The sequence below is a fragment of the Eulemur rufifrons genome, chromosome 8, assembly GCF_041146395.1.
Source record: "Eulemur rufifrons isolate Redbay chromosome 8, OSU_ERuf_1, whole genome shotgun sequence".
Classification (NCBI taxonomy): Eukaryota; Metazoa; Chordata; class Mammalia; order Primates; family Lemuridae; genus Eulemur; species Eulemur rufifrons.
Window position 1 is genome coordinate 57,612,379 of NC_090990.1, and position 21,084 is coordinate 57,633,462.

The 21,084-nt window shown below is 35.3% G+C and overlaps 1 protein-coding gene across 1 annotated transcript in view; it reads right to left on the reverse strand.

The window, feature by feature from the left end:
- The window catches only part of ERICH3 (glutamate rich 3), a 75,076-nt gene that overhangs the window by 5,527 nt on the left and 48,465 nt on the right, over positions 1-21,084 (reverse strand). Inside the window, exons 11-12 of the mRNA XM_069479186.1 lie at positions 12,827-13,285; positions 280-405 (exon numbers count right to left, since the gene is read on the reverse strand). Of these exons, the coding sequence (XP_069335287.1) occupies positions 280-405; positions 12,827-13,285 (585 nt within the window). The remainder of the gene's footprint in view (positions 1-279; positions 406-12,826; positions 13,286-21,084) is intronic.

Sequence of the window (21,084 nt, forward strand, 5' to 3'; positions counted from 1 at the left end):
TCTCAAAATCCCTACCAGGATTTTATACTCTAAAGTCCTTTTTTTCATATCCTAGGCACTAATGTATTCAAAAGAGAATAACAACATGCATACCTGATGTTAGTTTTAAAGCTCCCCTTAGGGCCTGTCAACCAATTCTGGCCATCATATTCATTAGTTGAAAAGAGGGGAAAAAAAGGTGGCAGAAAGAAGAAACAAGGATAGGAGGATGAAAAATGGAAATAGGCTCTTTTGCAGAGGATTTCTGAAGGTCTCCCCCAGGTAATGATGCACCCTTACCTCCACCTGTGTCAATCTCCAGCTTCCTCGAGGGCTTCCACTCCTCATCTGCGCTGCTAACACCAGACTCAGTGTCATAGTGGCTGTGGCAGCCCAATGCCACAGCTTCAGTTATTATCTGTCCAACTGATTGGAGATCATAAAAAATATCAAAAGGTATAAAAACAGGTCACGGGAACATTGCTGAGCTATTTCATATCCTTTAAACAAGTGAGGTCAATTTAAAAGCATTCACATTAAAATGTGACCTTGTTTTTAAAAGCTGTTAAGATGGAACAACTCCCAAGCTGTGATTTCACAAAGAGAACAATGCACAGACGAAGGTCATGAATTAAAGAATCCATGCAAAGAAATACTTGCATTAAAAAAAGACAATAGCCAGAAGCAGTGACAGATTTGCCAAGTGCACATGCAATGAAATGATTGAAAAAAGCAGTGTAGTTGCCTTTTCCTTTCTAGAAACGTGTGTTATGGCTTTTATGACACCAATCATCACCACTCTTTTAAATTGCTAAAACTACTAACGCTGACTACACTGTGAGCATTTCATCCATTAGTAGATTTAGTGATTTGACCCCAATACTCACTCTATGTGGACAGAAGCAGAAAAGCTATCACATGATTCCTATAAATTTGACAGTAAAAGCTGTTGTAGAAATTCCTGCTATCTGTAGCTGATTACTAGCATAGACTTCAGGATCACAGAGACCGAAGTTCAGGTCCCATATTCCATATTAACTGTATCATTGTGGGCAAGTTCTTTGGCCTCAGCCTATGCCTCAGTTTATCCATCTATCAAAAAGATACCTACTCAGTGGTTCTTGGGAGGATTCCATGAAGTAATGTATGTAGAACATGCTCACTTTCCACTTATTAGCAAGTGCCTACACACTTAATAAATAACAGCTATGATAATGAGGATGATAATGAGGAGGATCATGATGAGCATTTCTATTATAATAAGTAGCATCAGCCAATGTGGTATGCTTCTAGGCAAAACTGTAAAGTCAATTAAGTTTGTCATTAGTTTCTGACAATTCCCTGTCTACATCTCTGGCTTTTTATCTGATGGTCCATGTCTCTAAATCCCTGAAATTTCCTATGATGTCGCCTCCTGGTACAAAATCTCCTTCAAATGAAACTGGACCTAGATCTGCCTTTTGAAGTAAGAACATGATATTTCCCAAACTAACTAACTTCCTTCCTTCCTCCCTCCCTCCCTCCCTTCCTTCCTTTCTTTCTTCCTTCCTTTCCTTCCTCCATTCTCCTCCCCAATATTCTGACACAGCTGATCCAAATACTTTACTTTGAGAAAAACAGAACTAGAATATAGTCTCTTGCTTAGTTTAAGGTGAATTGCTAAGGGGCAATTACTTACTGACCTCTTGGTGTTTGGAAATAAATAGTGAAATATCTGCCTCAAGTGGGTTTTGACAGCAAAATGGTGACTTAACTATATTAATCCTAAGAGGACAAACATGGAAATGAAAAGATAAGCGTAATCTAGCTCAAATATATTCTCTTTAAAAAATTTTTGAATATCAGTTTTTCCTCATTCATCCAATATATCAAATTAAAAAGTGTTTTTTTTTTGTTGTTTTTTTTTTTGTTTTTTTTTTTTTTTTGTTGAGACAGAGTCTCACTTTGTTGCCCAGGCTAGAGTGAGTGCCGTGGCGTCAGCTTAGCTCACAGCAACCTCAGACTCCTCGGCTTAAGCGATCCTACTGCCTCAGCCTCCCGAGTAGCTGGGACTACAGGCATGCGCCACTATGCCCGGCTAATTTTTTCTATATAGATTTTTAGTTGTCCATATAATTTCTTTCTATTTTTAGTAGAGACGGGGTCTCGCTCTTGCTCAGGCTGGTCTCGAACTCCTGAGCTCAAGCGATCCACCCGCCTCGGCCTCCCAGAGAGCTAGGATTACAGGCGTGAGCCACCACGCCCGGCCAAAAAGTGTTTTAAAATAATAAAGTTTAGAGATGACATCAACTCATGACAATTATGCAATAGTTGGATTTGTTATCAAGTCAATCTTTATTTTAGGAACTTTATAACCATAGCACATATGCGTTAAATATCATTTTACCTATTATAATAATGTTAATATTATCATTAGAGAGTTCAAATAAGCAGTACTTTAGATCTTTCCAAGAAATTTGTTTGGCTGACTAACAGAAATCACAAGGAGGGTCAGACAAAGGGATGGGGAGCAGTCTGACTTAGTAGCAGTTACGTGGAGCTTTGTTTTATCAGTGCTAACAAGACATCTAGATTTATTTCAAGTAGTCTACAGGCTATAAAGAAATATAACTTACAGTAATAATAATAAACAATAATTAAACAATTAGCAGCTATTGAACCAAAAGGCTGTTCTAAAAAGCCAAACAACACCAGTATAATCTATAAATTATAACTCACTCAGAAATAATAGTGAAGCTTGTAGTCCCTCTGTCTGAGGACTGCAGTCACCATTTGCCCACGTCTGCTGGCTTCCCCTGGAGATTTAGGCTTTGGAAGTAGATGAGAGCCTGTATAGTTAGGTATCGCCTATTTCAGGTTCAGCAAGAATTGGGACCCTTGGCCTAAGTATCAAGGACTTATTAGGGGTCAAACCAGAAAAGGCTTCACTTGGTCAGTCTTTTTCTCAGATGTTCTTCTGAAACTGAAACTTAAAAGCAAGAACTTGGTCGGGGTCTAACCTCAGCTGTTTTCCACCCACAGTAAGAGAGGACTGTGCATGCTGAGACTCCCATTTCAGCAATGTGACACATCACTTTGTTTCCTCTATCGATTTAGCCCTTCATCCCTTAAGGCTCCTGTCCTTTACCTCTCTAGAAAGGTGACCACCAAAGGCAAAGGTAATTGTCAGTTCTCACAGCATTAGTAGCAAAATGGAATAGTCTCATACAGAGAATTTCTTAGAAAATCACTTTTTACTACTCAAATGATATAGGATACTTTCAAGTATTTTTTAAATACCAAAATATGCTTAATATTACAATTTTAGTTTTTTTATTATGAAAAATGCATTTTTAAATAATATATATTGTATTTTCTCTAAATATAAAAATAGTATATATATTCATTATCTAAAGTTTGAAAAAATAAAAACACACAAAGAAGAAAATAATAATTACCCATAGTTTTACCACTCAGAGAGAACTACTAGTTAACATTTTGGTAGATTTTTACTCTATTCTTACTATGGATAGTATTTTGTATCCCACTTTCTTCATTTAGCAATATAGTGTGACTATTTCCCCATATCACTAAATAAAAAAAATTCTTCAATAACATGTAGAATAGTCTAATAAAGTCTTACTAAAATTTGATTAACCAATTGTCTATTGTTGGATGTTGAGTTATTTCCATTCTTTGTGATTATAAAGCTATTTTAAATACCACTTACAATTATTTTTGTATATATTTCTGACTATCCCCTTACAATAAATTCCTGGAATTGGAATTGCTGGGTCAAAAAGCATGAACTTTTTTAGCAGCTTTTGACACGTTTCTAAATGTTACTCAAAAAAGAAGGTATCAATTAATAATTTCATCCATAATGACTGAAAGGCCTATGTCTCTGCACTATTGTCACAATTTCTACCAATTCTCTCTGTATTTGATAATTGAGTAACTGAAAACTGGTGACCAGGATAGAGCTTTCAATATTAGTAGGCAAGCTTTTCTTCTGTAAACTTCCTGCTATATAATGTACATTCTTCTGTAACGGTATTTGCCTTTTTCTTATTGATTTGTAAGGACTCTTTCTGTATTATAAACATCAACCCTGGTTATATAAATGTTGCAGATTTTTCTCCAGAGTTTCAGTTTTCCTTTGCTATAGCATGTTTTCATTGTTGTTGTTGCTGTTGCAAAGAATTTTCTATTACTTGGTACTATTTTTCTTCCAAATTAATTTAAAGTTGTTTTTCAAATCCCCAAATATTATTTTTAGGATTTGGAGACATTAAAGTTAGAATTTAATCTGGCAAAAAATATCAGCATCTTTCAACTTAGTTTTCTATTCTAAGTAATAAATACTTACAGTGATTTCCCATTTATCATATTTTTCTTATTCAATCCATGTGTGTTATGCTTTTCTTTCTTATACATCTCTTAAAGTAATGTAATAATAGGTATTGTTCTATTGTTGTTCATTACTGTTTTTTTGTTATAGCTTGTGTGGGGTGGTTGTTTGAGGCTATAGTTTGAAATTGGTCACCTGACAAATACCACTTATTGGTTCCAATAATTGCAAAATTATCTAGGGAGTTGATTTTTTCTTAGACCCCAAAATTATTTAGAGTATTGCTTTTAAATTTCCAGTTTTTTTGGTGGGAGTCAATAATATTTTGTGAATAATTTCTAGTTTTATTGCACTGTTATCATAGAATGTGGATTCAACAACTTCTGTGATGCTGGAAAAGAGTAGGCACATAGCCGGGTGCGGTGGCTCACGCCTGTAATCCTAGCACTCTGGGAGGCCCAGGCAGGTGGATCGCTCGAGGTCAGGAGTTCGAGACCAGCCTGAGCAAGAGTGAGACCCCTTCTCTACTAAAAATAGAAAGAAATTATCTGGCCAACTAAAATATATATAGAAAAAATTAGCCAGGCATGGTGGCGCATGCCTGTCGTCCCAGCTACTCGGAAGGCTGAGGCAGTAGGATTGCTTAAGTCCAGGAGTTTGAGGTTGCTGTGAGCTAGACTGATGCCACGGCACTCACTCTAGCCCAGGCAACAAAGCGAGACTCTGTCTCAAAAAAAAAAAAAAAAAAGTAGGCACATAGAGAATAATAATTATCTGATAAAACAACTTTCTAAATGATATTGATCCTCTTTTCTATTTTCTTATTTATCATGAAAAGGACTGTTTGTGTTTATATAAAAATGAGAGTTGTTAGTTGTTAGTTTTGTATTTTCCTTTAAAAGAGAGAGGTTAACTTATTGGATTCTCTTAAATCCCAGTAGGATGCATATCTTCCTCACAAATGTTAAGCAGGAGTAGTTTCCAATTCCGATTCAGTGACCCAAGAGCTAGAGAAAAAGGAAAGGAAGGTGAAGTTTTGAACCCTCTTAGCAGAAACATAATTCTACGTGTTAGTTTCCTACGTGTTAGTTGCAGGAGCTGCCAGGCTTAGTCACACACTCTCTCTTGGCATTGCCATCTTCTTTGTTAGGGAAGAGACTCTATGAGTTGAGAGGGAAGACTCTCTGCTAGTGCAGCTGTCTGTTTGGTGTTGCCTTGCAAGCTTTTCCTGAAAGTTGGCAACACTGAAGAACCCAGAGGAATTAAAGGGCTGCCACACTGTCTTTCTGCTTCCTCACAGCTCACCTCTGCTTCCAGCCTCTAGGTTCTAATCCTTGAAGTCTCCAATTATCTTTTAATTTCCATGAGGCCACTCTTCCTTTTCATGGGAAAATAAATTTCCGAAAGACATTCCGATGTCTTTCTCTAAATACACCCACAAAATTCCTTGAATTTTGTAACATCTAGATGGTACCTTTTCTAGATTAAAGAACAAACTTTTTAAAACTTTTAAACTGCTTCTTTTAGATACTCTTCCTCATTTCAGAAAGATCAGAGGGAGGGAGATGTCAGGTACCTGAGTGCATATCACCAATTGACTGGTATTTCACAGAATTTTTCTTATTTACATTCTCCTTAAAAGTTGATTTATAGCCTTCCTATTACTTGCTGTTATGTTAATGCAGAAACTTAGAAACTCATTGCAATAATTTAAATGCTTTTGTGGAAACAAATCAAATCAATACATCTTAAAATTCAGACTATCATAAGTGGCATGTAAAAGTTGATTCTTTAATATCTATTAGTCAAGATGCAAATGGAATTATAAGTCATAAATATTTACTAAATAAAAAACAACATTCTTCTGATGATTTTTGAATGATTGTTTGTTTACATGGTTTAAATGGATAATTTGGAAACTTTGAGAGATTTCCCTACCATAAGCTTTGACTTTAAGAAAGAATAAACATATTTAGAATGATGATGATGATGAGGGTTGTAATCGTGCAGGCTGGACATAGCTGCAGGGTAGCATGAATTTCCTCTCTTCTGATTTTTTGGTGATTCTTCTGTGCTCATTTCTTTCCTTTCTATCCCTTTCCTTTTCTCCTCCCCACAATTTAACAGATCTTCTAGGCCATTTTTCTTCTTAAAAATAATGCAAAAAGGGTCAGAATGAATCCACAGTATTTCTTTCCTGTAATGGACTGTTCTCTACGGTAAGGTTTTAGATGTCATTATTGGCCAGCTCAGATGAAAAGAAAAATATGCAGAGAAGTGAGAAGGAAAGTCTAAGAAATCATCCAAGAATTTCAATTTATTATATATCATGGGTTTTTTAGGGGTTTATTGTTTGATTGTTTCTTTTTAGAGTACAGTTTTTTCTCCTTATCTGTGGGGGATACGTTCCAAGACTTCTAGTGGATGCTTGAAACCATAGGTAGTATCGAACTCTCTATATGTTATTTTTTCCTATACATACATACCTATAATAAAACAATTTATACGGCACAGTAAGACTGCAATTGACAGTAGGTAACTGAAACTGCAGAGGGCAAAATCACAGGTAAGGGAGGGACTACAGTAGTGAGTATTTTCTAGCCAATAGTGTCTGAGGGGCTTGGGCAGCAGAAAAGTGAGGGGAAGTAGAATCACCAATACATATAACTTTAAAAAATGGTTTAAGCCATAAAACAAAAATGGCAGTCTACTCTCTGTAATACTTACTTTAATCTTCACTATCAGTTCCTTTCCCCAGCTTCCCATATGTCAAAACACTGTTCTAATTTAGTACACATTACATCTTTTACATTTCCTATCCTGTGTCCTCGGGGACATCCAAGTCACTCCCTCTCCTATGCGCCCTGTGAAACAAAACAAACTCATCCCATCTTAAACTATTCTAAAATCCTGAGCAATTTAATATCAGAAGAAAATTTTGCTGAGAATTTCATCTGAATTTTAAGAACATAAGAGTAAAGATATATCCAAGTTTATTCCAAGTTCCCGGTCACCTTGAAAAGTATCCTTGTGCTTTGATCATTCCTTGTGTAGCCAGTCATTTATCTCCCCAACAACTCACCATGATAAAGTTCATGACTAACATCGTCAACCTACACAGTAAAGATGTTCTTGTGTTACCTTTGACATTGAAACATAGCCCACAAAAAAACCAGGATTAATTATGGACTCAGGACCACAGCTGTTCAAAGACAGTTGCAAAAACCTAGTGTATCCTCTATGTAGTAGCCAGGAAAATCTTTTCAAAGTTTTCAGTTCATGTCATTTGTCTGCTCAACTCTTTCCAGGGGAAAAATTTCCTATCTCAAAATAAATTTCTCCCCATGACTTGCGCTCTTCTCGCTCTAACCTCATCTTGTGCTACTCGTTAACTTGTCCACTCCACTCCTATCACACTGGCCTCCTTTGCAAATCCTTCACTCAGCAACTATGCCCCCAACTTGGAGCCTTTGGACTTGCTGGACCCTCTGTTCCATGGGCTGCTCCTACAGATGATAGAGCACCCCTCCCCGCACCTCTGCCTCCTCACTTCGTTCAGGTGTCTGTTCAAGTGTCCCATTATTAGAGAAGACATCCCTAAAATACCACCCTTCCTCAAGCCATCACTCTTTTCCCTCACCTGTTTTATTTCCTTCTAGCACTTAGCCCAGATACCTCATAGCTCCCTCCTGGAATATAAACTCCATATAGACAGGGACTTTGTTATGCTCACACTGAGAACAGATATTTCTCAACAAATATTTATCGACAAAAAAAAAAATCTATTGGAACAAACAACTACATCCTTCCACAGATCATTCAGAAAATGTATTTTATACCTCAACTCATGACACATGATTTTCTTGTCCTTTCATCAGGACCATTTTATCCTGCTTGCATGATGACAAAATTACATTTGACTGTAGTTATAACATTATTTAGGTTTGGCTAAGCACTATGCCTTTTCCTGATTCACACATAAAAATATAAAATGCCTACTTCCAAATACATTCTACATTATAATTTACATTGAAATACACTATTATATTATTCATATTTACAATGTATAAATCATACTAACCTCACAAATGCACTTGAATTGTTCTACCCTTAGAACATATTGCCAAGATTGTGTCACAATGCATTATGACAACTTAAATTGAAAATAACAGAAAAAAATAAACATATTAAAACTATGCCCTATAACACCAAATTAACTCCCAAGGACACTGTCTCATTATAGCTAGAAATTACAATCTTTTACTTTATCCACTTCACTGCGTACAGTGGATTTTATATAATTCATCTGACTTGTTGATGGACTGTACAAAGCCCAATTAAATGAAACATTATAAAATAAAAAGAAGGACGATATCATCTTTATGCTCTCAACCTAAAAGTTATGATTGGCAATGACTGTACTTACTCATTTATCCAGTGCTATGATCTTCAGTAAAAACAATTCAGATTAAATTGTATTAGCTTAGACACTATAAAATATCATTAATTGTATATAACTTTTTAGCTCATAGGTCTATCCTTAACATAATCACAGTTTTTGTTCTAAGTCTAATTGAAAAATGATTAATTCAGTACCATACATATATGAGAAATATTCTTTTATATATCATCTCAGCCCTCATTTCATTTCGACCTAAGGTTCTAGTCAAGTCAGGGATCTAAGTAAAATAACCACATTTCAATCTTATGACTTCACCAGCCTTCTGGTCTAATTACATGAACTGTGTTTTGCACAGTAGCCACTTAAATGGTCCTTCATTTCAAACATACTTGGTTCCATCCCTCTCTTCCTGAGCCGTCTCACTGAAGACTCAAGAAAGTTGAACTTGCTGTAACATCTTTGGTTGGCATCAATATCAATATAATGATCTATGCAGGATCTGAATGATTTTATCTGCAGTTTTCTTAGAAGTTTTTATTCATATAAAAAACTTTGAGAATATTTATGACGTTTTAAATCTGTTGTTTAAAATATTTACAAATTTACTGCATCATTTTCCCAAGTATTAATGTTTACATTTAAAAGACACGAACACCCAACTGTTATGGTTTACTCATCCTTAGGTTTTGATAACATTAATCCTTCTATATGATTCTGAAAATTTTACATAGTCTTTGTTTTGTTTTACCTATTAATGGCTTCTTTTCCAGTGTGCTTTATATTCCCTGCCTCTGGGCTTCATAACCCCAGAATTTTATTGTTTTGTGGAAGATGAGTCATAGAACAAAACTATGAGTTCTTACACAGAAGGCAACACACTTTAAAGAAAATTTGAAATCTTATAAAATACGATGGCAATACAAGATGTAAGGTGAATAAGAATAAAATAGAGATGTTTGCTGACGTGAAAATACATCAAAGATACAGTGTTAAGTGAAAAAAAATCAAGTAACAGAACAAAATGTATCATCTATGTTTCCATCTATACATAAAAATAATGTGTATATGTACATATGTGATATATCACTAAATCTGTATCTATATCTTTCTCTACCTATACATATAAAATTTCTGAAATCATACACAAAAAAAGTGGTATCCACAGTTATCTTTGGGGAAAAAGAGTAGAGATTGGGCAAGGAAGACTTTAAATTTCACTTTATTCTTGTCTGTTTTGTAATGTTTAAACTTTTATACCAATCTTTTGTGAGAAAAAAATGTATCAAAAACCTTAAAAAAATGTAACTTTTGATGCAGAAATTATATTTATTGGAATCTATCCCAAGAAAATAATTATAAATTTGAAATTACCTTAGGTAACAAGATACTCACAAAAGTACTAATAACAATAGTGAAAATAGGAAAAAAATATAAATGTCCAACAATGGGCAAATGGTTAAATTATGAGAAAATCACAAAAAAAACATAATATACAGACATTAAACATGTTTATAAAGATCACATAATAACATAACAACAAATACCAAAAAGTGATTATGGTATATTGTTAAAATAAAAAGCAGAATACATTTTATAAAAATATGACAACATAACTTTGCAAACCCTAAGTTTAGAAATAAAATGCCTGACCAAATTTTAGAAGTGATTTTTTTTGTGAATGATAAACCTATGGGTGATTTCTCAAAACTACTTTTCTCTATTTTCTAAATGTCATTCCATGTGTATTTACTGTTATTAAAAAATTAATAAAAATATTTTGCACATATATTAGAGCTTAACGAAGATAAACAGTCCCAATCCTTACCATCTAGTGTTGAACCCACCTTAATAAAAAGATAATAACAAAATGTTTCGAAATTATAGATGTTATCAAGTCAGTAACATAAGTTTCTCAATGTATTTGAGAAAGATAATAAACTGATACCCTTTTCATTTCACAAATCTAGAAAAAAAAAAAAATTACTATCTTCCAGGAAACATGATCTGAATCCAACATCTCTGCTATCAATCATCTAATTACAACTTCTATTATGTACATCCTACTTTACAAAAAGATGTTTACTTATGTAAATCCAGGTAAACAATCTAGTTTTTTGAAGTAAAAATAAAAAATAAATAAAAATAACATCAATGTTTCTACTGAAATTTAACACCTCTATCTTTTTGATTAGCAGCTTGCTACATTGTATAAATTTTCTAGATTATACCTCATATGCACCAGAATTTAATAATGAGATCACAGATTTGAATTATTTTATAAAAGGGTGACAAATATATTTTAACAAGAGTCTTAATTCATATATGGCAAAATCCTTTTGAAAATGTTGGGAGACTTTGTATTGTAATTTTAGGGCAGGGGTTGACAAACTTTTTCTGTAAAGGCCCAGTTAAAATTTTTTGAGGGCTTTGTGGGCCATTTAAAAATATAAAAACCATTTTTAGCTTGCAGGCAAAACAAAGCAAAAAAAAAAAAATATATATATATATATATATATATATATGGATAGTGGTGGGCCAGATTTGCCCCACAGGCCAAAGTTTGTCAAACTCTGTTCTAGAGCTATTTTTGAAGACTTATTCAAAGGTCATATTCCTTGCTATTTATACCCGACTCTCTGGAATGTTTTTATCCTCCTGTATCCCACCTTTCAAATTTTATCTAACCTTAAAGTCTCTCAAATCTTTTCTTCATTAAAGCCTCCAAGGAAATATGGGTCTTCTCTTCTTTGAAGCCCTGTAGCATTTTGTATGTACCTTCTCTGATTTTACGTATGACTGCTAACCTCTGTCCAGTAGTGTGCCAAGCCTTCCTCTTAACATTTTACGGGAGGAACCCGCTCTTACACATTTCTTTTTGACTATGCTGCATTGCACACGTAGTAGAAGGTTAATAATAATAATGGTTGGAGTGATAGATAACTATTCAACATCCTCAGTTCCTAGAAGTAGGTCCCACTGGTTTGATAATAGCTTTTAAGGGCCTAAAAGAAATATAAGCATTAAAGTATTCATAAGTTTTTAAAACACAGATGGATTTTAGTAATAATAAAACATGAAAGCAAATTGTATCCTGGCATCAAGAATACTCACTGCACAGGCAGGGGAGACAGAGGAGAGAGAGCAGTAGAAAGACCATGAACCAGTTACAGGACACAGGATACTATGTGAGAGCCAGGTATCTGGCAGGCACAACTGCTGTCCACAGGACACAACCCACGCCTTTCACTGTCATCTTAAAGTTGAGAAAAGCATCAGACCTCCCACATCTCTAAGGTCCTGAGGCCTGACTGTCCTGACCATCCTCACTCTTCCAATTTCAAATGGAACAATCGTACACACTCAGGAGCCCCACGGACCAGAAAGTATTAGTAACTCAGTTTCAGAGAAGAATTCAAAGTGAAGTTCAGGATTTCTTATAACATTTTCATATTTTTTAACTATATCTAATTTCTTATTACACAGATACAGTAGGAAATCTTTACAAACTCTGGAACCACTCTGCCTGAATTCAAATCCTTGGAAGGCCCCTAATTAACTGTATAATCCTTGGCAATGTACTTATTCTCCTCAAGACACAATTCTTTATCTGTCAAAAAGGGATGATGATAATAGGACCTAACTGACTGGGAGATTGGGCTGTTGTGAGGATGCGATACGATGAGTTAATATATGAAAGTGTTTAGAGCCATGCCTGGAACATATTAAGCATCTATCAATGTTAGCTATGTATATATAAATTCATATATAGCAAAGAACAAATGGCATTACTAGTATTAAATAACTTCTAGAAAGCCACACATATCCTTGCCTTCAGACATATATTGTGCTTTATTTGATTCTTGAGATAGAATTACCATAGAAGAAATTTACAGAAAATAGGAAACAGGCTATATAAGAATTATCAGATAATTTTTTAAATGCAATAGAAGGGAAACAGCAAGCTGAAAATACATGTATGATTATGTGACAAAGAGAGAAACAGAAAAATATTGAATCCCTAAAGCATCATCACAATAGGATTTCCCGAGCTTTGGCAGAATGCAATGACCAAACAGCTTCCATGCGAGCAGACAATGGTGGGTCAACTCAATGGCCATACTTACCACCTTTCTCCACCCCAGGGAAACCTGCCTTTTTGTCCTTCACCTTAGCAGTGCTTCCTTCCCACAGCTTACTCTCATCCTTTTCCTTTTCTTCCTCGGACACATGTTTCCTGGACTTCTCAGATAAACTCTCTGCAATCCCTTGGGTTTCCTTCTCCATTTCTTCCTCAAGCATGTTCTCAAAGCTTGCCTCTATTGGCAGGGGTTTGGTCTCCACATCTGCTTTTGTTACTTTTTGTTCTTCAATTTCAATTTCTAAGGATTCCTCAGTCAGAAGGTGGGATTTTCCTGGCTCATCATTTTCACTCAGCTCCTGAACAGATGAACTTCTGGCACTTTCTTCTGCGCTGTTTTCAGTGTGGGCTTCCCTGTCTCCTACTGCAGATTCATCCTCACTGCCACTAGAATAGAGATGACTTCTGAATGCGGATAATGAAGTAGTTTTTATATCTACAAAAAATAAAAATGATGACATCATTGTTGTTTCATAAAGCAATCAGTTTAATTGTAAGAATTATGTTAATAATCATACCAAAATTTTAAAAATATAGCTTAGTATAGATTTGATACCCTTTCTCCATGTAGTCTACATAATTGTCATGGTAAAGAAAAACCTATATAATCTATGAGTCTATAGACGTTTCCAATAGGAGATCACATTTAACTGAAAACCAACCCTATTGTTTTTGTTTTTTGAATGCCATTTTATTGGAAAACCTTTGTAAATATCTACTTTGTTATAGAAAAAATTGAATAATCCTTTGTACAGCAAGAGCACTTATTTCCTGGTATAACCACAGTATTTTATGTGCATGAAACAAATTTTTACCTACTGTAACATCCTCTATCCTATTGATAGTATACCCTGACATCTGGGTATAGTAAGATCTATGCATTTGCACAGTACCTAGACACTTAATAAATATTTTTGGATGATACTTGTGCATGTGTGTTTGTGTGTATAGAAAGAGGTTTTGTCTTGTTTCGAGTTCCTCAGAAGCAGACACTGAGGTGAAGATTCATGTGCAAGTGATGTATTAAGGATGTGTGCCAGGAGAATCTCTTAAGGGAGTGGGGGAAGCAAGGCAAGGAAATCAATCAAGGAAGCTATTTCAAGCAACATCGCAACCTCAACCAGATCCCACAGGGGCCTCTGAAGTGTAACTTATATTAGAAGGCTATCATTTATATTAGGAAGGAGCTGGGCTTTCGTACTTTGGATCAGTCAGACATTGGCTATGGGCAACCATAGGAGGACGTCAACTTTCTGGCATTTCCAGGCTCTTTGTGCAGGAGGGTGAAGCACCTCTGGTAGCCCAGGCAGTTCTCTGAAGAGGGCAGAGGGTGCAGAAGCTGGGGGTTGGGCACACAGTCGGTAAAAGAGATTCTAGGAGGTCTAGGCAGCATACTGATGGGGTGCTACAGCTACGCAGTCTAGAAACTTACAGTAGCCCAGAATGGTATATGTACTACCCAAAAATCTTTTAACAAACTCCAAGAAAGTAACATATGCACTGGCTAGAGAGCAAGAGGCACAGCATAAAAGTCACTGCACACACTGTTATGAGCCAGAGAAATACAAGCTTGCTTTTGCTTTTTTAACCAATAGCTCTGTGTTTATAATTGTTTTTTATAGAATACATTTTCAAATAAAATATCCTACATTTAAATGCTGCTTGGATTTCTTGTTTTCTCTGTACTCCTCACTCTTCTTTATGTTTCTTTCATTTCTGTGCAGCAGCTACACAGATGGCCGTAGCAGCTAATGCAGTTTCGGGGAAGAAACACCTGTCTTTACCCTTATCCTCTTCTCTCCATCCCTCCAGCCCCACCAGCGCTACATGACAGGCCTTGGTATTTTAAGTATAGTCTCAGAGACATATTAGAATTTCCACAAAAATTCGAGAGATGCTACACAGCAGTAAAACACAAACTCAAAAAAAGCCTTTAAGCAACAGAACCCCTTAAGTACAATTCCATTTGTTCTTATCTCCCGATACGTTGACAAACACCAGATGACCACTATTTTTCGAAGAAATCACATACTCTAGCCACTCATTCTTCATTCTCTATTTTGTAAAATCTGGATATGTTGTCTCTCTGTAGGGAACAGCAGATCAAGGAGAATTGTTCCATATCTTATCTGTATCAATTCAGAAACTTTAGGGTCTATGAGCTCCCCCAACCTTAAGCATCTTATGCTTTTTTTTTTTTTGAAAAAAGCAACATAAGTTGTTTATTCAATCATTTTTGTTATTTGTGGTTTAATCAATAGTTTTCATTAATTGCACGGTTAGCTAGAAAACAGTGTTATACTTGTTCTGAGCTTCCAAAAATATACCTACCATCTGAATATGAACACGATGACTCCCACTTTTGGCTCTGAGAGTTTTTCACATAATAAAAAAAATGAGTGCTCCTCTATCTTTCTTTACTAGCTTCTATTAATTGTATTATTTTATTTCAAAGGGCTGAAACACACTCTGGTTCAATTTTGAGTCAGTCCTTCAGAGAAGAAAGATCAGGAGAATGAATGGCCTAAAAGTGGCAAGGGCACCTGACCTCCATATAAATTCATTTCAGTTTTCAAATTTCTCTCTAACCTCATGATATAATTCAGTTTCACTCTCATTTCTTGTTCTCATTTTCATACAGACACTGGGGCAAGATTTTGCCTACAAAAAAGCTCCAAAAGCTTCAGGGCCATGGAATAAGATTTTCAAAACTAATTTTATTTATTCTTTTAGAAACAAAGCACATGTTTATATAAAGTAACTCTGAGAGCACATACATAAATCTGTTTTGTCATTAGGAGGGGGAAAGTATATTTAAAGCATGCTGGTAAACAATTCTGCTTCCTATCCAATTCTGTTTGTCCCTCCAGTGTTCCCTCCTGGTACCGACACTTAAAGGACCTGCCGTTGATCTTATTGGCAAAGAAAAAGTCTGCACTCATTGCCAGAGGCCTTGGCCAAAGCCAGCAGGTTTGGGGCCATTGTTCCATGTCCTAAGCAGGGCCTCTGACTTTTCTCTCCCCACAATCAGTCCCAAGACCCTTCTTCCCTTTTCATGTTATTGATAACTAGTCATTGATAACTCTTCCTCCTTTTGCATCACTACAATTAAAATCTTATTTCACACAACATAACATTGAAAGCAAATAATATGTTCTTCTGTAAGACAAACCTAGGTGTCTCAATCACAACTCTGCTACTTATGAGGTTTGACTTTGGTTATGTTACTTAACTTCTCTAAGCCTCTGTTTTCTTGGCAGTAAAATGGAGACAACTTTACTTGCTTTCCATAAGTCATTGCAGAAATTTCATAAGAAAAATTTTAACCTAATCAAATGGAATAATCATTTCTTTATAAATTAGTCTTTTTTCTTCTATGACATCATATATGTGGTATAGACTAATAAATTTCTTCCTTGTAATTTCGTTCTTGTGTTATTAAGAGTGATATCATGGCTACCATTGAGAAAAAAGGATAAGACTTGATCATGATTATGCACCTACTGTGTAATAAACAATGAGGTAAGCACTTTATAAACATCTCATTTAATCTTACAGAATAGTTATTACGGTTTTTTTCTAGATCCAGAAAGTAAGGTCTAAAGAAGTTACTACTAAAAGAGGTTAAATAATACCATGTCCATTAGCTATAAAAGTAGCAAGTTTTCGAAAACATTTATTTTGTAATGATAAACCAATACCCTTCTACTTGCTAAAAGGCCTTCAATCAGGAAGCATGGACTCACCATTGCTCCCCTTAGCTAGCTTTCCACTGTTATCACTCAAAGATAACAAATGGGAAATAGTTCTCTGCCCAAGATCAAAACTCTCCCCAAGATCGAAATACATAGTTTGTCCTCTCTTTTATCTCTCTAGTCGTCATTCTGCATTTTGTCCACCACTCTAGAGTCCACAGCCCATTCAGAACACTCTGAGGCATGCAATGTAAATACAAAGCAAAAAATAGCAGTTAAAACCTTCCCTGGTTTATATATTAATATAACATTGACCATGATGCTATTTGTATGAACATATACATGCCATACAGTTACTTAACTGATATTTGCGGAACACTGTGTGGACGTTCACAAAGATGGCATGTGTGTGTGTATGCTTGTATGCCAGGAATCCCCACTGTCTATACTGCTTGATTGCCAGCTTGATATATGCCTGACCAAGGGCTCCAGTCACACACATAACCACAGTCAACACCAGCCCAGAACATTCAGGATGAGCCCTGCTCTCCCTCCTCATAACTGAGGTTCTGAGTTGTCCTCCACCTTCCTACCCGCTCACATAGATTCATTTGTCCACTAAATGCATATTGAGAACTTCCTATGTGCCAGGCAATGTACTACAAGAAAAAGGAAGCCCAGGTCCCAGCTTCCACGTAGATTACACACTCTCAACAGAGAGTAACTAGTTATATGCCTCCTTTTGCATGAGGACAATAGATCAACTGCACCTGTTCATTAAAGGGTGCGTTCATTCTCCTAACAGTGACTGGACAATTCTCTCAGTAGCTGTTGCCATACTCTTACTGCCACAAGTAGCCACATTGTCTGTTTTAAACCAGTGACAAGTCCTGACCTTAGTTTTCAATCATTTTTTGACCCCTTAGTATGGAGCATGGTTTTACTACAGTTTAAATTTACCATTTCCTCAATTAGTGTCCTGATTTTATCTACTTTGTTTTTGGTTTATTATCTGGAAGCAAATACAGATACCTCAATTTAAGTGCACAAACTAAAATGGAAAATTCAATTAAAAATTTAGATCATCCCGACACACCATGGATTTCAACCCAATGGATCCAGTACACTTCTGAACTCTAATACTAATCAAATGTCTCTTTCTTGTTCCTTAGTCCAAGGGCTCACAGCAAAATCTGCATAAATGCTGTTCCTATTTTCTTCAAATTAGCCATGACACATGAATTTATATATCCTACTATTACCTGTATTAATAGTTCTGTCTTGATTATACTCATGAGTTCATAAAAATCTGTTTATGTTTTATATCAAACACTATAGCTCAGTCAAATCCTTCATGTACAATAACTAATTAGACAAGTGCTTTATACTCAATAAATATTGTAGAATGAATGTGTGCTTAATGAAAATAAAAGTATAAATCATTAAATTCCAGCTACAAACATTAACTAGATTTTTGCCTTAAGAGAGAGTATATGACCTCCTACTGATAATTATTATCATGAATTAAAATGCCTCATTTATTGATGACACAAATATATATATATATATATATCTTACTTTGCAAAAATACATATCTACAGGTAAATGCAGATATAGCAGAAGAATAAAACATTAATAAAGCTGAAAATTTCCTCCATATTTACCTTTAATCTCACTCTCTAAACAGTAAGAGTTAAAATATTGAGAATGCAATCAAACCATGTGACACTTTGTGCTGTGTGCATCATTTTACATTTATCCATTAATCTAGTCAATCAGCCCATTATTCACAAGGCTTTACTGAGTGCCTAGGTTGTGATTTTGCTATGTACAAGGCAGATTCAAAACTATAGACAAATACCTCACATAAAAGTATCTTATGTGAACTCGATAGTGCTGCATTTAATTATACAGCTGAAAGTTGTGTCTTCTTACTTCAACAATGAAAAAGTGACTATGGATTGAGGAATTCTTGCCATTAAGAAAATTAAAGTTTGACTAGCCATGCAAAATTCACATATAGTCTCTAACTAGTGAATTAGTGCCTGGGGTTGTCAACACAAATGCTGCCTATAATCTTCCCATAGTCCTCTCTGATCCAAGGGGCAGGCAAGTTCCACTGCAATCCAAGGGTGTGGTTTCAAAGCACATAATAATTTCAATACAGAAGGAAAAGCCTTCACCCACATGCTTCTCTTCAAGCCCTTATTCAGGCCAAAAAATAATGAGATTCTTGAAGTCAGCAAGTCAAGTAAGTAGAATATTATTGTGACTCTGGGATTTTAAGTCCATAGGCCTACTTCTTCAACAGACTGGAAAATAACACAAGTGAAATCATTATCTTTCTTACTAGAAAAAAAATTGCTTCAAGTCTTGCTATCTTTTCTTTATATTCTGGGAAACATTTTTTCTCTCTCTATCTCTACCTCTACTCTTTCTCATCAGGAGCTAATTAGTCTTTTTTCATTATTAATTAATATTTAAATTTATAATTGACAAATAATTATTGTACATATTTAGGGAATACAGTATGATGTTTCAATGCATGTATACATTCTATGATGATCACATTAGGGTAATTACCATATCCATCACTTTATACATACATCATTTCTTTTTGTTGATACATTCAAAATCTTCTCTTCTGTCTTGATATACATGCTATGTTACTATTTGCTAGAGACACCCAGCTGTGTATTAGAACACCAGAACTTATTCTTCCTGTCTAACTGTAACTTTGTACCCGTTGACCTCTTACTCATACACACTATCATCCAAACTGTTCATGAAAGTATATTCTCAGTGACATGATACTTTTCCCCTCAATCTTATAACATTCATCTATGACAATATATTTTCAACTGGTGAATTAGTGCCTGGGGTTGCCAACACAAATGCAGAGAAAAGGAAGCTGTCGTTCTTTTTAAATGATAGGAACTCTCACACATCATTCCTAAACCAGGGTCCTCTCTTAGTCAGTTTCGGCTGGTAGCACTCTATCACTCACCAGCGGCTCCGCACAGTGTATTCATCAAGGCGGGCCAACGCAATTGTTAGCTGGCAGTTTAAATGGGGCCGACTTGTCACAAGAGTGACAGCCTGGGCAATTGTTTGCCCTCTGGGAACAGGTGCAGGCAGGTTCAAATGAAACACATCCAAATACTAACAGCAAGATTCTTAATCATGTCAATAAAAAGGATGTACTGGCGTCTGGGATTCAGTGGTCACAATACGCCTTTTACGCTTTTGAAAATGAAATGCTGCCTGGCTTTTCAACAGAGTGTTCCAAGGAATCTATCATGTCATTATCATTTTTAATACATGCTACTTGTCTGCTGGGTGAAATTTCTAATTCTGATACTCCACATGCGAAAAGGCATGTTTTTGAATAACACAAGGGCAGGTTATCAAAGAAAAAAAAGGATGGAAAATAAGAGAGGCTGGATGTGGAGGAAACAGTAATAAGCAATGAGATTTTATTTTGGAATAATGTCACTGGTTTAACATAAACACCAAGGATGCGAAAGAGCCCTTAAAAAGGATAGCTTTATAACATCATTATTGAAACATCAAAAGAAAATAGCTGGCTATTTTAATTTCTGCCTCTTAAATTTCCCAACAGTTGTGGACTAGCTACATGTTCTTAGAACTTTCATTGAATATCCATTTTAAATATTATATATTCTGTATCTATACAATGCTACTAACTATATAATTTTTTCAATAAAAATTTCAATAATAATCATGTAGCCTAAATTGTAACTAGATATCATGGCACTAACCAAAGCACCTGAGTATTTTTGGTGTTGACATCCAAGTATAATAATTGCTTAATATTTATAAAATATCTTTCAGGAAATCATCTCTGTGAGAAATAACAAAAACAACATACAGTCCTAGCTTTCAGAGTATAATTAATTTTTATGTTATTAACTTGTATCATTAATTTGAGGGGCAAAATTTAACACACATAAACAATGAGTGAAAAATAAACTATTGAATGATAGGTTTTCATAAAATAAAGAGCCCAGTGATGGCTGCTGAGGTAGGAGAGAGTCATGGGAGAGGAGGAAGACAAGCTGGAACTAAGCAAAAGGCCTGGGAGTTGGTAGGGAAGTCCATCCAGCAAAGAGAAAGGTAAAATTAGAAACTTTCCCTTTTAATTTTCTTCTTTTTAAAAACAAGATAAAAATTTAATCTTGGGTTTCCTGACAGTCAAAGTAAAGAGTAAAGCACAATGTGAAAAGTTAGAATGATATTAACTACTGCTACATTTGAAAATAATATTTACCATCATTTTTATTACAGTTGAAAGAATTACTCAGGAGTAATGGTCAGGCAGTGGAAATTTTTAAAGTCCTAAACCAGGCCTTTTCTATAGTTTTTCTTAATACTTATATTTTATGTTTCTTAGATTAGACATGCCTAATATATAAGCTCTTTTCTCAGAGCATCATGGTCCCATCTCTGGCTAGTAAAATTATCTTCTCTTTTCCTCTAAATAATTTCTATTCTTTATTTTATAGCCTTGTATATGCAG